Source organism: Lycium barbarum, chromosome 2 (assembly GCF_019175385.1).
Source record: "Lycium barbarum isolate Lr01 chromosome 2, ASM1917538v2, whole genome shotgun sequence".
Taxonomy (NCBI): domain Eukaryota; kingdom Viridiplantae; phylum Streptophyta; class Magnoliopsida; order Solanales; family Solanaceae; genus Lycium; species Lycium barbarum.
Genome location: NC_083338.1, coordinates 152,492,740 through 152,507,703, shown reverse-complemented (window position 1 = coordinate 152,507,703; position 14,964 = coordinate 152,492,740). Strand labels below are relative to the sequence as shown.

Genomic DNA, 14,964 nt, shown 5'->3' with positions numbered 1-14,964 from the left:
TGGAGTTGTGTTTGACCATAGTTTTTGAAATTATAGTTTTTGTCGAAATGTAATTGTAAAAAAGTGAATTCTTTTGAAAAATAATTTTTTTTCGCTTTTTGGAATTCCGGAATACAAGAGAGTATAAATTCTAATGCAAATTAAAATAGAGTTGGTAAACAAGAACAAAAAAAAGGAATCACCGTCAGTTCACAAGTAATAAGGCGCGTGAGTGACGCACCGTTTCGTCATCGTAATGTAACGCCTCGGTCACGCGTTACCCTCTCTCATTCGCTCAAATAATTTAATATATATCAATTTTGTTATTCCTATAACAAATAGGAGTGTAAAACGAAAAATAAAAAATAAAAATCCCTTTTATAGAGAGAGGAAAAAAAAAAAAAAAAAGGGACTAGGAAATGGGTAAGGTAACAACAATAACCAAAACAAGAAGAAGAGAAAGAGTATCTATAGCTACAATGGAAATGAAAAGAAAGAAGAAGAAAGGTAGACCCTCTTTATCAGATCTCTCAAAAAGAGAAAATAATAATAATAATAATAATACTAGTAGTAATAATAAGGCATCTGTTATTCGCCGTTCATCTCGCCGGAACCCTAATTCGAATTCACCCGCACCGGAATTTGATGACGATGAGGATGAGAGGAAACAGAAGAAAGTCAAGCTCGTTGTTCGTTTGCCTCCGAACCAATCGAATCAAAGCCAACAACATTTGGATAATTCATCCGAACCTGACTCCGAACCTGAATTGGGGGATAGTAACGGGAAGATCAGCACCGTTGATTGTAGATCTGACGACGTCGTTTCTGATCAGGTGACTTTACTTTTCAGATATGCAAATTTTATTTAAAAAGATGTAAAGATTTTATATCCAAATTCGCGGTCAAAAATTAAAAAGTTGGGACAGAGGGAGTATGTATTTATTTATTTTGGAGGGGAGGTTTATTCAAAATTAAAATTTAAGAGAGTCAATTCAATGTATTTCTATTTTTGGAAAATAGGAAGAATATGGTGGTTCTTCTTTTTTTTTTTTTTTTTCGTGGGAAAATTCAACAGCGTATAAACCTTTTTGGGATTTGGCGCGTAACCTCAAGTTCCTTTTTTTTTTTCTTCTTCTTTATGGCTTTCAAGATCTGCATGTTTTTTTTTGACCTATATATTTATCTTCTATATTTTTACATAAAAAAGTAATTTCTTTTCTATTTTCTAAAGTTGAATTTGGGTCCTTTCTTATTTTCTTTTCTTTCCAGTTTCTATATGTATATACTTCTTCTTCTTCTTCTTCTTCTTCACCACTAGTTCTTTTATACTTTATGTGCATCAATTTTTGAGCAAGTTGCAAGATTGGTCCTTTTTCAGTTAGTTTTAGTTGTTAGTGGTTTCAATTGTACTTTGATGTGTCTTTTGTGGAGACATTTTGCTCAATTATCAACTTCAAGGAGACCCCTTTTACTGTAACTTTCAGTTTTTATGTGTATCTTTTAGATACCCACTTATTTTAAGGTTATAATAATTGAGCTAACAACTTATGTTTTCTTAAATTTGCAGGAAGAAAAAGTTTTGATAGTGACGGACACTCCACATGGTTCCAATCTAATCCTTTTACATTCTTGAAAAATTGACAGAAAAAAGAAAAAGAATTGTTGGGAATTCCTAGGAAAAATTCTTTTTTAAAAAAAAAAAATAATTTAATTGCTGATATTTATTCGTGGACAGAATCCCCATTGGTGTCCGGTCCCACAACACCTTTGCCAGACAAAAAAATATTGGTGTTCATTCTTGACAGACTTCAAAAGTATGTTTTTTCCTTTTTCTCTATGGATATCCTTTTATTTCTTGTACTTGGGCTGTTTCTTTTGGTTCCATATTATACTTAAGCATTAGTTTCTTTCGATAATAAAATGCAGGAAGGACACTTATGGTGTGTTCTCAGAGCCCGTTGATCCGAATGAGGTACATTTCTAACGATGTCGAGTCGTATTGGATTGTAACTATATCCACTGTAGATATTGAAAGAACTACTTTGCAGCTACCTGATTATCATGAGATTATAGAGCATCCTATGGATTTTGGAACCTTAAGGAAGAAACTTGATGGCGGGCTCTACTCACACCTGGAAGAGTTGGAGGTCAGTTATGGATTACCAAGCTGAAATTTATATAGTTGCTTGTATTTGGATTTTATAATGGATGGTGACACCTGTTATTGTCGATTGATTTGAAGTACCTACAAATGCACTTTGAGTTGAGAACGGTGCCCTGAACTTTCCTGTTAATATAATTTGATTTGTTTATCTTGAGTTTTTGGTTGGAGAATTTGTTAAAATCCAAAGAAAAGTGTAGTAGCGAAAGGAAGATAAGAATCTTGCATATGTCAGTTGGATGTTGCACTGTTTTGGGCAAAATATTTGGAATTTAAAGTTTAGGGAAGAGTGAAAATAGTTGGATTATTTTACATTTTTAATAGGAGAAGATGGATGGCTAGGTGAGTTTTGCTAAAGATACAGCAGAAATACTTCTATTTTGATTTTGATTATTAAGTCGAGTGTCGCACAGTGTTCTCTTACAGCAGGAAACTACAATAGGAAGAGCTATTGTGTTGCCCTTGGTAAAACTGAAGCTGAATGAACTTTTGTCTCTTTCTTTCTCTTCGTTTACCCAGTGTAATCCCATAAGTGGGGTTTGGGGAGGGTATGATGTACGCAAACCTTATCCCTACCTTTGTGGGAATGTGGGGTAGAGAGATGGTTTCTGATAGACCCTCGGCTCCTTGGTGTCATCAGCCTTTCAATTTAAGATATTTTAACTTAATCTTTAGGAGTTCAATTCTTATGGATCTCTTTCATTATCTGAAATTCATGCATTTTTGTGTTTAGCATCGTGTTAGTTCTTGGTGAAGAAGCCCAAGGCAGTATCTAATATCTTGCATTTCAAACTTGGCACTTGCTTGCTGGTGAATGTGAATATTGTTAGTTCCCATTCTTCTCTTAGCTGGTTATTTAAGTGGTCAAATTTTTTATATCGATTTGTGGTAGAATAGCCAATCTAGAGCTACGTAGTGGGAAAAGCAAAAAGGAAAGTGTTCCTAAGGTGTAAAAACACCAGCAGCACATTCTTAATTCTGTTACGCCTCAATAAAAAAAGTACAAAGAAGTTCAAAAGAAGATAGCATATACACAAGTCTTGATGTTTGAAGTTTTGAAGGATTTCGAAAGTTATGTTGTTTTAAAAGTAATTTCACTGGATACTTACCAAAAAAAAAAAAAAAAAAGTAATTTCACAGGATAAACGTGAAATTTATTCAGTGATCTTTTCATATTTCTTGCTTTGTACTTCTATTTGTGATACGTCGTTATCTCCTTCTACATATCATTTGGGTGTGATTTGGTGAGTGGAAGGGGATTTTGTTCATGTTACCACCTCTCAAAATTGTTATTGGAGTATAAACAATTGAAATAATGTTGAAATCACTGACACTATTCCGATTCATGCAGGCTGATGTTCACTTGATATGTTCAAATGCAATGCAGTATAATGCCGCGGATACAGTTTACCATCGGCAGGTATCTTTAGCATCTCTCTACTCCTTTTGTTGTTTTTTCATTGTTTCGCTTTATCTTGACACCTCCTTCTGTAGGCACGAACCATTCAAGATCTAGCAAGAAGAGATTTTGAAAATCTGAGGCATGCAGGAGAGGATGGTGAGCCACAGCCTAAGGTAGTCCGTAGAGGCCGTCCTCCAGGCAAAAGCGTCAAGAAGTCGGTTGAGAATTCCCCAATAGATCGTGTTGTGCCTGAGCTTTCTTCAGGTGCTACTCTTGCTAGTGGGGATGACAAAGCTATTGGATCTAATTCTTATAATCTAAGAAAGGGGCCTATGCTTTCTAAGTTTCATTCCCCTGATGCATCTTTTGCCCATCGCTCGCGTAATGGTGAAACTTATTCTGAATGGTCAACTGATTGGAATAATGAGTTTCCAGGTTCAAACCTAACACCCTGTTCAATTCTCTTAAAAAAAAAATAGATGAAAAGCGACTAATTATCTTGTTGCTTGCAGCTAATATCTTGAGGGCTGACATGAAGTATGGGAAGAAACATTTTTCTATTGACGAGAACAGGCGCGACACATACCAACAATTCCATCCTTCCGCTTCTTGTACTGAGCCATCTCCTTTGTGGAATACTGATGGAGATATGAAGCGGTTAATGGCTGTATGTTCTAAAGAGCTTACACTACTGGTTTTCTATTTTTAATTTATTTTTCCTTGGCGGTCAAAGAGTAGGGAATACTTGGCTCTGGTCTTCCATTGAAATTATTCATTTCTATATATTAAAAACTGGCATTTAGGTAAATTAAAATGCGAACCAACTTATGATTTTTTTTTCTTTCTTAAAATCAAGAAAAGTGTGTCCAATCTTTAAACTGACTTTTTTATAATCTAAATCTACATTCCCATATTTATTTTACTACATAGGAGAGGTCCAGATAAGTCAAAACAACTGGAGATAACTGGTTCCCTGCCTGGTCTTTTATGGTTCTTTTGTTTGTCATCGTCTTCCCCCCCAATATAACTGCCTGCCAACCCAAGCCTTCTTTATTTGTGTGCAGAGATGTTAGCGTAGTCTTTTTTTTTTTTTTTTTTTTTAACGAGACTAAAATTGCCATCTGACTCTATTACAGGTAGGCGTTCACGCGGAGCAGCATGCTTACGCGAGAAGCTTGGCCAGATTTGCTGCAAATCTTGGGCCTGTTGTTTGGAAAGTGGCTTCTAAGAAGTTAGAAAATATTTTGCCTGCTGGAGTAAAGTTTGGTCCTGGATGGGTAGGAGAAGGTGGAGGAGGGCCCATAGAGCCATCGGCTTGTTCAGCTGAGATCCACAAGTCATTAGATAGCTCGTCAACTAATCCCCATTCTAGTAGACCTGTAACACCAACACCCCCTGGATTAAATTCTACCGTAATGTGCAAGCCTGCTGCTGAAATCTTTGAAGCTGTCAAGAGATTGAATAGTCACAATGAGCTAACCAGACAAGGTTCTGGTGATGCGGCTCCACAGAAATCTTTCCTTCAGCCAAGAAACGGTTTCAATGGCATGTTTGGGTATGAGTCGTCACCCCAAGCGGAGTTGTCAAGGTTTTCCACGTCTAAAGGACAATCAGGCCAACAAGAGGCATCGAGGGTTAATCCGTCTTTTCATCCCGCGGTTCTGAATCATGTCGCTTCAGCAGAAAATAATAAGTTGTTACAAAGCTTGGCAACATTGTATTCTGGAAATTCATTACCACAAGGTAAAAATCCTGACTTTTGTACAGAACAGAATGTGTCGGTTCAGCAGAGGAGCAGAATGTCAGTTCCACCTGACCTGAATGTACGAGTCCAGCCGCCGGGCTCCCCTAGTGCTAGTTTACAGATTGGATCTTCTCAGCAGCCAGATTTAGCGTTACAACTCTAATTTTTATTAAGCCCTGTTGCTTTTGAGTACTAGATATAACACAGGTTACTATGATTAACAGTAACTTAAATTGAGGGCTTCATTTGTATTAGGAATTTCAGGAGAAAAGTTTGTACAGATTATGTTTTCAATTTTTTAGAGCAAAGCTAGGGAATTTCTTATGTAATTTGAAATTTTGAACCCATGATCCAAAATAGAACAAAGTGATCATTGGCTTGTTATCCAGCTGTAGAATATATTCTGAAATATGTGACAACAATAAACTCCTTTCCATCAGGGCATACATATTATTACTTGTACATTTTAATAGTATTATATATCTACTCAGCTGTTCACATGAAATCTGTTCATAAGGGAAAAAGGGATCCTTTTTATTTTTCTGTTCACATTTTTTCAATCATGTTATGCAAAATAATAGTAGTTAATAGTGGTAGTAGTAGTAGTTTTTTGAATAAGTTGGTTTGAGCATTTTTTGCGGCTTTGGTTTTCCGCGATATATAAGCTGAGTCACTCTTTCGTTACAAAAATAAAACTGGAAAAAAAAAAGATTAGAAAATCAAAATCTCTTTGTATAGAGAGTGAAATAAGAAGTGGAATTGAAATGGGTAAAGGTAACAGCCAGAGAAACAATATCCATAGCAACAACAATGATACAGATGCTAAATTTCCCAAGGAAGAAGAAAGGAAAAGAAGCTAAGCTAAGCTACAACTTTGTTTTAACTAAAAGAGGATTTTCATTCATAAAACTTCAAACACGTAATTGCATAAGTTTTTTTTTTTAAAGGTGCAAGCATAACTGATAGATATTATGATGGGTAATTTATATCCTCTATGCATAAGTTTGAATTTGAAGAGCAAAAATTAAAGACGTTAACACAAAATAGGGCCAAAAGTGCAAATGACCCAACTTCAAAAGGAAGAAACTAAACTTAAGGGGTCTGAATAATAAAAAAAATGTAACTTGTGTTATCTTTGAGTAAACCAAAACTCTCCAACTCCAACTGAAAAAGGTACAACCATCAAAAGCATAACTCATCTTGAATATTATAGTTCCCCAATTGAAATCATATCAGACTAACACAAGAATGGAAATGAAGAGAAAGAAGAAGAAAGGCAGGCCATCTTTATTAGATCTCTCAAAAAGAGAAAACAGCAAGGCCTCTACTATTCGCCGTTCATCTCGCCGGAACCCTAATTCTAATTCACCGGCACCGGAATTTGATGACGTGGACGACGATGAAGATGAGAGAAAACAGAAGAAAGTCAAGCTCGTTGTTCGTTTGCCTCCGAACCAATCGAATCAAAGCCAACAACATTTGGATAATTCATCCGAACCTGACTCCGAACCTGAATTAGGCGTAAATCACGAGAAGATCAGCACCGTTGATCGTAGATCTGATGACGCCGTTTCTGATCAGGTGATGTATTTAATTTATGTGTCACTTTTTGGATGTATTTAATTTGTGTGTCACCTTTTGAATTTTGAGATTTAAACCCTTTTTTCTTCCACCGTCATTTTCTCATATATATTTTGAATTATTAATTATTGTGACTTATTCTATTACTTTTTAGTACTAGTTTTCAAATTTACCGGTCAAAATTAAAAATTTAGATTCTTGAAATCTGAACGGTGCCACTTAAATTGTGACACTGGAGTATTTATTTGTTTTGGAGGGGAAGTTTATTCGAAATTAAAATTAAAGCAAGCTATTCAATTTAATGTATTTCTATTTTTGGAAAATATAGGAAGAAGATGGTTTTTTTGTGGGAAAATTATCTGAAGTTTCTGTGCCTCGATGTGATGCTATAACCTTTTTTGGGATTTGGCGCGTAACCACAACGTCACTTTTTTTTTTTTTCTCATGGTTTTCAAGATCTATATTTCTTACATAAAGAAGTAATTTTTCCCTATTTTATAAAGTTGAATTTGGGTACTTTCTTATTATTTTTTTTTTTCCTTTCCAGTTTCTATAGGTATATATAACTTCTTCTTCTTGACCACTAGTTTCTTTTTATACTTTATGTTTTCTGGTTCAATCAGTTTTTAGGAAAGTTGCAAAGATTGGTTCTTTTTCAGTTAGTTTTAGTTGTTGGTGTTTTCAATTGTACTTGATGTGTCTTTTGTGGAGACATTTTGATCAATTATCAACTTCAAGGAGACCCCTTTACTATAACTTTTTAGTATTTATGGATCTTTTAGATACCAACTTGATTTAAGTTTATAATAATTGAGCTAACAAGTGTATTTTTGTGTTGAATTTGCAGGAAGAAGAAAAGCCTTTGATAGTGACGGACACTCCACATGGTTCAACTCTAATCCTTTTTTCATTCTTGAAAAATTGACAGAAAAATGAAAAGAATTTGGTGGGAATTCCTAGTAAAAATTTGTTTCTTATATATTTAATTGCTGATATTTATTCGTGGACAGAATCCCCATTGGTGTCCGGCCCCACAACACCTTTGCCAGACAAGAAAATGTTGGTTTTCATTCTTGACAGACTTCAAAAGTATGTTTTTTTTCTCCTTTTTCTCTGTGGATATCCTTCTATTTCTTGTACTTGGTCTGTTAGTATACTTAAAGCATTTCTTTCTTTCAATAATAAAATGCAGGAAGGACACTTATGGTGTATTCTCGGAGCCCGTTGATCCGGATGAGGTACGTTTTTAAAGATGTTGAGTCGTATCGAACTGTTACTGTATCCTCTGTAGATACTGAAATAACTTCTTTGCAGCTACCCGATTATCATGAGATTATAGAGCATCCTATGGATTTTGGAACCGTAAGGAAGAAACTTGATGGAGGACTCTACTCACACGTGGAAGAATTGGAGGTCAGTTATGGATTGCCAAGCTGAACTTTGTAGCACAGTTGCTTATATTTTGATTATAATGGATTTAGTTTCAGTGGCATCTTTTATTGTACTGATATGAAGTACCTGCCAATGCAGTTTGAGCTGAGAACAGCACCCATAACTTTCCTGTTAGCATAATTGATTCGGTTATCTTGAGTTTTATCAAATGGTTGGAGAATCTGTTAAAACCCAAAGAAAAGTGAAGTAGCTAAAGGAAGATAAGAATCTTGCATATGTCAGTTGGATGTTGCACTGTTCTGGGCATAATATTTGGAAGTTAAAGTTTAGAGAAGATTAAAAGTAGTTGGGTTATTTTACATTTCTAATAGGGGAAGATGTCTACCTCTCAAAGGTAGGGGTAAGGTTTGCGTACATCCTATCTCCCCAAACCCCAATTGTGGGATTAAACTGGGTATGTTGTTGTTGTAGTGCCAGGAGAAGATGGAGGGCTAGGTGAGTTTTCCTAAAGATACAGCAGAAATAATTCTTTTTGGATTTTGATGGTTAAGCTCTTACAGCAGGAAACGACAATATTAAGTGCCTTTGTGTTTGTCGTGTTGTCCTTGATAGAAACTGAAGCTGAATGAACTTGTTTCTTTTCCGGTCTCTTCGTTTAGTTTGTATTCTTTTTTGGTGTAATCAGCCTTTTATATAAAATCCTTTAACCTAATCTATGGGAGTTAATTTTTTTTTTGTTTTTGAAACAGTTAACATTCTGTGGGAGTTAATTTCTTATGGATCTCTTTCATTATTTGAAATTCATGTGTTTTTGTGTTTAGCCTCGTGTGTTGGTTCTTGGTGAAGAAGCCCAAGGCCGTATCTAATATTTTGCATTTCAAATTTAGCACTTGCTTGCTGATGAATGGATACACTATATTGTCAGTTCCCAGTCTCCTATTGGCTGGTTTTTTTATGGTGGCCAATTTTTTTTTTTTTTTTAATATCAGTTAGTGCTAGAATAGGCAATCCAGAGCTACCTAGTGGAATAAAAAGCAAAAAAGTATTCCTAAGATGTAAAAACACAACCAGCACTTTCTTATTCTTGTTACACATCAATGAAAGTTTACCCTTATCCGAAAAGAAAAAAAGACAGAAAAGTATAATGAAGGTCAAAAGAAGATGTGGCATATACACTACTCTTGATGTTGGAAGTTTTGAAGGATTTGGAAAATTATGTATAAAAGTAATTTCACTGGATAAAGTAAAGTACGTGGAATTTGTACAGAGATCTTTTCATATTTCTTGCTTCGTACTTTCATTTGCGATACGTCTCTTTTCTCCTTCTATAAATCATTTGAAGATAATGTTGATATCACTGACATTATTCTGATTCATGCAGGCTGATGTTTACTTGATATGTTCAAATGCAATGCAGTATAATTCCGTAGATACAGTTTACTACCGGCAGGTGTTTCTAGCATCTCTCTACTCCTTTTGTTCCTTTTTCATGGTTTCCGCTTCATCCTTAACACCTCCTTCTGTAGGCACGAACCATTCAAGATCTAGCAAGAAGAGATTTTGAAAATTTGAGGCATGCAGGAGAGGATGGTGAGCCACAGCCTAAGGTAGTCCGTAGAGGCCGTCCTCCAGGCAAAAGCGTCAAGAAGTTGGTTGAAAACTCACCAATAGATCGTGTTGTCCCTGAGCTTTCTTCAGGTGCTACTCTTGCTAGTGGGGATGACAAAGCTATTGGATCTAATTCTTATAGTCTAAGAAAGGGGCCTATGCTTTCTAAGTTTCATTCCCCTGATGCATCATTTGCCCATCGCTCGCGTAATGGTGAAAGCTATTCTGAATGTTCAACTGATTGGAATAATGAGTTTCCAGGTTTAAATCTTACACTGTTCAACTCTTTTCAAATTTTTAGTGGAAAAACGAGTAATTATCTTATTGGTTGCAGCTAAAATCTTGAGGGCTGACATGAAGTATGGAAAGAAACATTTTTCTATGGACGAGAACAGGCGCGACACATACCAACAGTTTCATCCTTCAGCTTCTTGTAGCGAGCCATCTCTTTTGTGGAATACTGACGGAGATATGAAGCGGTTAATGGCTGTATGTCCTAAGATCTTACACTACTACTTTTCCAGTTTTCATTTCTCCTTGGCCGGTTAAAGAGTAGGGAATACTTGGCTCTGGTCTTCCATTGAAATTACTCGTTTCTGTCTGTTAAAACTTACACTTCTAAGTAAATTTATATGAGAACCAACCTATGATTTTTCCCCTTAAAATCAAGAAAAGCGTGTCCAATATCTATCTTCTACATACTGGTCCCACTTTGTTTGTCCAATTCCTACATTGACTTTTATATAGTCTACATTCCCATATTTAGTTTACTACATAGGACAAGTCTGGATAAGTCAAACAACTGGATATAACCGGTTCCCTGCCTAATCTCTTATCATTCTTTTGTTTATCATTGTCTCCATCCTCATCCCATCCCCATAAAACTGCCTGCCAACCCAAGCCTCCTTTATGTGTTTGTAGAGATTTTACGTTAGTCTTTGCTTTACTGAGACTAAAAATGCCATCTGATTATATTACAGGTAGGTGTTTTCGCGGAGCAGCATGTTTATGCGAGAAGCCTTGCCAGATTTGCTGCAAATCTTGGGCCTGTTGTTTGGAAAGTGGCTTCTAAGAAGTTAGAAACTCTTTTGCCTGCTGGAGTAAAGTTTGGTCCTGGATGGGTGGGAGAAGGTGGAGGGCCCGTAGAGCCGTCCGCTTGTCCAGCTGAGATCCACAAGTCATTAGGTATCTTGACAACTGATCCCCATTCTAGTAGACCTGTAACACCAACACCTCCTGGATTAAATTCGTCTGTAATGTGCAAACCTTCTGCTGAAATCTTTGAAGCTGTCAAGAGATTGAATAGTCAAAATGAGCTAACCAGACAGGGTTCTGGTGATGGTGGCTTTTCCTCCCCGGCTCCACAGAAAGCTTTGCTTCAGCCAAGAAACGGTTTCAATGGCATGTTTGGGTATGAGTCTTCACCCCAAGCAGAGTTGTCAAGGTTTTCTGTGTCTAAGGGACAGTCAGGCCCACAGGAGGCATCTAGGCCTAATCAAGTACTTGGGACGCTTCCTGGACGAGATATTCCATTTCATCCCGCACTTTCAAACCATGTCCCTTCAGCAGAAAATAATAAGTTGTTAGAAAGCTGGGCAACATTGTATTCTGGAAATTCATTACCACAAGGTAAAAATCCTGACTTTTGTACGGAACAGAATGTGTCGGTTCAGCAGAGGAGCAGAATGTCAGTTCCACCTGACCTGAATGTACGAGTCCAGCCCCCGGGCTCCCCTACCCCTAGTGCTAGTTTACAGATTGGATCTTCTCAGCAGCCAGATTTAGCGTTACAACTCTAATTTTTAGTAAGCCCTATTGCTTTTGAGTACTAGATATAACACAGGTTACTATGATTGACAGTGACCTAAAGTGAGGGCTTCATTGTATTAGGAGCGTCAGGAGGAAAGTTTGTACAGATTATGTTTTCAATTTTTTAGAGTAAAGCTAGGGAATTTCTTAATGTAAGATTTGAAATTTTGAACCCATGATCTAAAATAGAACAAGTGATCATTGGCTTGTTATCCAGCTGCGGAATATATTCTGCAATTTGTGACAACAATAACCTCCTTTCCAGTGCTGATTTCTCCTTAACTCCTTTCCAGTGCTGATTTCTCCTTAGGCATACATTATTAATTGTACATTTTAGGAGCATCAAATATATACCAAGCTGTTCACATGAAATTTTGTTCATAAAGGCAAAAGCGTTCCTTTTTATTTTCTGTTCTCATATTTTGAGTCATGTTATTCAAATATTACTATTATATATAAGGGAGAACAAAAGGACTTTTGTAGTCCTTACAAAACTTTTTCAAAAAATATTAAACTTTTCAATTAATTACTTTTAGGTCCTAACCTTATTTTTTAAAGTCAAATTTATTTTTTGTTCTTATGGTGTACTTTTTTTTAAAAAAATGGATTGGTGGTAGCCAACTCGAGTTTTCCGAAGAAAGAGGAGCACTTGGTAACCTTCCGTAGCTCGGTGGCTGCGACGCAAATAGACTTTTTGCTTCTTAGAAAAGATGATAAAGGCCTCTGTAAGGACTGCAAGGTCATACCGAGTGAGAATCTTACGACCCAACATAAGCTATTGGTGATGGATTTGGAGATAAGAAGGAAGAAGAAGCAGAGGGTCGTGGATGACCGATCGAGGATTAGGTGGGGAAGTTTGACTCCGTCTAGAGCCCTAAAGATGGGGGAGAAGTTGATGGCTATGGGAGCGTGGGATAGTAGGGGGGATACGAGCAGTATGTGGGATAGGACGGCCAGTTGCATTAGGGAAGCAGCCAGAGAGGTATTGGGGGTCTCACTAGGCCACCGTGGTGGGCATCGAGGGGATTGGTGGTGGAATGGAGAAGTCCAAGGGAAGGTAGAAGCAAAGAAGCAGGCATATGTGAAGTTGGTAGATAGCAAGGATGATGAAGAGAAGCGGACAAACAGGGAAAAGTATAAGATGGAGAGAAAGGAGGCGAAGTTGGCAGTTTCGGCGGCTAAAACGGCAGCCTTTGAACGCCTTTATGCAGAACTAGAGGACAGAGGTGGGGATAAGAAGCTATTTAAACTCGCCAAGACGAGAGAGAGGAAGGCACGCGACTTGGATCAAGTGAAGTGCATCAAGGATGAGGATGGCCAAGTGTTGGTACAGGAATCTCGCATTAGACAGAGATGGCAGTCATACTTTCATGAACTCTTGAACGAAGGAGGAGACAGAGACATTGTGTTGGGAGACTTGAAGCACTCGGATAGGCATCACAACTTTGGATATTGTAGGAGTATAAAGGTTGAGGAGGTTAAAGGGAGCTGTTCGTAGGATGCGCAGGGGAAGAGCAACCGGACCTGATAAGATTCTTGGGGAATTTTGGAAGAATGCAGGCAGGGTAGGCTTGGAGTGGTTGACTGGGTTGTTTAATGTCATTTTCAAGACAACGAAGATGCCGGAAGAATGGAGGTGGAGTACAATGATTCCCGTGTACAAGAACAAGGGAGACATTCAAAGCTGCAACAACTATAGAGGTATCAAGCTGCTAAGTCACACTATGAAAGTGTGGTGGAAATGAGGGTGAGGAGAGGTGTGTCTATTTCAAAGAATCAGTTTGGATTCATGCCGGGGCGCTCGACTACAGAAGCCATTCATATTGTAAGGAGATTGGTGGAGCAGTATAGGGAGCGGAAGAGGGACTTGCACATGGTATTCATTGACCTAGAAAAGGCCTACGACAAAGTGCCAAGAGAGGTCCTATAGAGATGCTTGGAGGCTAAAGGTGTACCTGTGGTGTACATTAGAGCGATAAAGGACATGTATGATGGAGCTAAGACCAGGGTAAGGACGATAGGAGGAGACTCGGAGCACTTCCCTGTTATGATGGGGTTGCTTCAGGGATCAACTCTTAGCCCGTTTCTATTCGCCATGGTGATGGATGAATTGACGCGACAAATACAAGGTGAGGTGCCTTGGTGTATGTTGTTCGCGGATGACATAGTCCCGATTGACGAGACTCGCAACGGAGTTAACGATAAGCTGGAGGGTTGGAGACAGACATTGGAGTCTAAAGGATTTAAATTGAGTAGGACCAAGACAAAATACTTGGAGTGCAGGTTCAGTGGCCTACCGCATGAGGCTGACGAGGAAGTGAGGCTTGGTACCCAGGTCATTCAAAAGAAAGGAAGTTTTAAGTATCTTGGGTCTATTATACAGGGAGATGGGGATATCGACGACGATGTTTCACATCGTATTGGTGCAGGGTGGATGAAATGGAGGCTCGCCTCCGGAGTGCTGTGTGATAAGAAAGTGCCACCAAAACTTAAAGGCAAGTTCTACAAAGTGGTGGTCAGACCGACTATTGTACGGGGCGGAGTGTTGGCCAGTCAAGAAATTTCACGTTCAGAAGATGAAAGTCGCGGAAATGCGAATGCTATGGTGGATGTGTGGGCACACTAGGAAGGATAGAATTAGGAATGAAGATATCCGAGACAAGGTGGGAGTGACATCGGTGGAGGACAAGATGCGGGAAGCGAGGCTGAGATGGTTTGGGCATGTGAAGAGGAGAGACACAGATGCCCAGTGCGAAGATGTGAGAGGTTGGCTATGGACGGTTTCAGGAGAGGCAAAGGGAGGCCGAAGAAGTATTGGGGAGAGGTGATTAGACAGGATATGACACAGTTTCAGCTCACCGAGGACATGACCTTAGATAGGAGGTTGTGGAGGACTCAGATTAAGATAGAAGCTAGGTGACTTATCCTTTCACCATAGTAGTTGTAGTTTTGCTCATTTGTTTATTGCCATTTGATTGCTGCTTATATTTGTTGGGCCGTTGTACTTTGGTTATCTTATTTATCTATAGTAGTTAATGCTCCTTTCTTTCCGGACTGTTCTACCATGACTTTCTCACTTTTGTTATTCCTTGTTTTCATATTGTTTTCGATATGCTTGGTCCTATCTGACCTTTTGTCTTGTTTTTCCTCTCTTGTTCTCCTCTCTTGAGCCGAGGGTCTTTCGGAAATAGCCGCCCTACCTTTCAAGGTAGGGGTTAGGTCTGCGTACACTCTACCCTCCCCAGACCCCACATGGTGGGATTATACTGGGCTTGTTGTTGTTGTTGT

At 38.1% G+C, this 14,964-nt stretch overlaps 2 protein-coding genes across 2 annotated transcripts; both read left to right on the top strand.

Annotated features, from left to right (window-relative positions):
* The first annotated feature begins 313 nt into the window (after positions 1–313).
* On the top strand, positions 314–5,725 carry LOC132628221 (uncharacterized). Its single transcript, XM_060343982.1, has 9 exons — positions 314–812; positions 1,547–1,583; positions 1,715–1,793; positions 1,906–1,951; positions 2,028–2,126; positions 3,492–3,560; positions 3,635–3,977; positions 4,055–4,209; positions 4,679–5,725. Exons 1-9 carry the CDS (start codon positions 399–401, stop codon positions 5,447–5,449), a joined length of 2,013 nt encoding a protein of 670 aa, XP_060199965.1. The 5' UTR covers positions 314–398; the 3' UTR covers positions 5,450–5,725.
* Positions 5,726–6,406: 681 nt separating this feature from the next.
* Positions 6,407–11,958, top strand: LOC132628220 (uncharacterized). The gene is made up of 9 exons (XM_060343981.1): positions 6,407–6,867; positions 7,715–7,754; positions 7,878–7,956; positions 8,060–8,105; positions 8,182–8,280; positions 9,641–9,709; positions 9,786–10,128; positions 10,202–10,356; positions 10,848–11,958. The coding sequence occupies exons 1-9, from the start codon at positions 6,535–6,537 to the stop codon at positions 11,664–11,666; spliced, it is 1,983 nt and encodes a 660-aa protein (XP_060199964.1). The 5' UTR covers positions 6,407–6,534; the 3' UTR covers positions 11,667–11,958.
* The last annotated feature ends 3,006 nt before the right edge of the window (positions 11,959–14,964 follow it).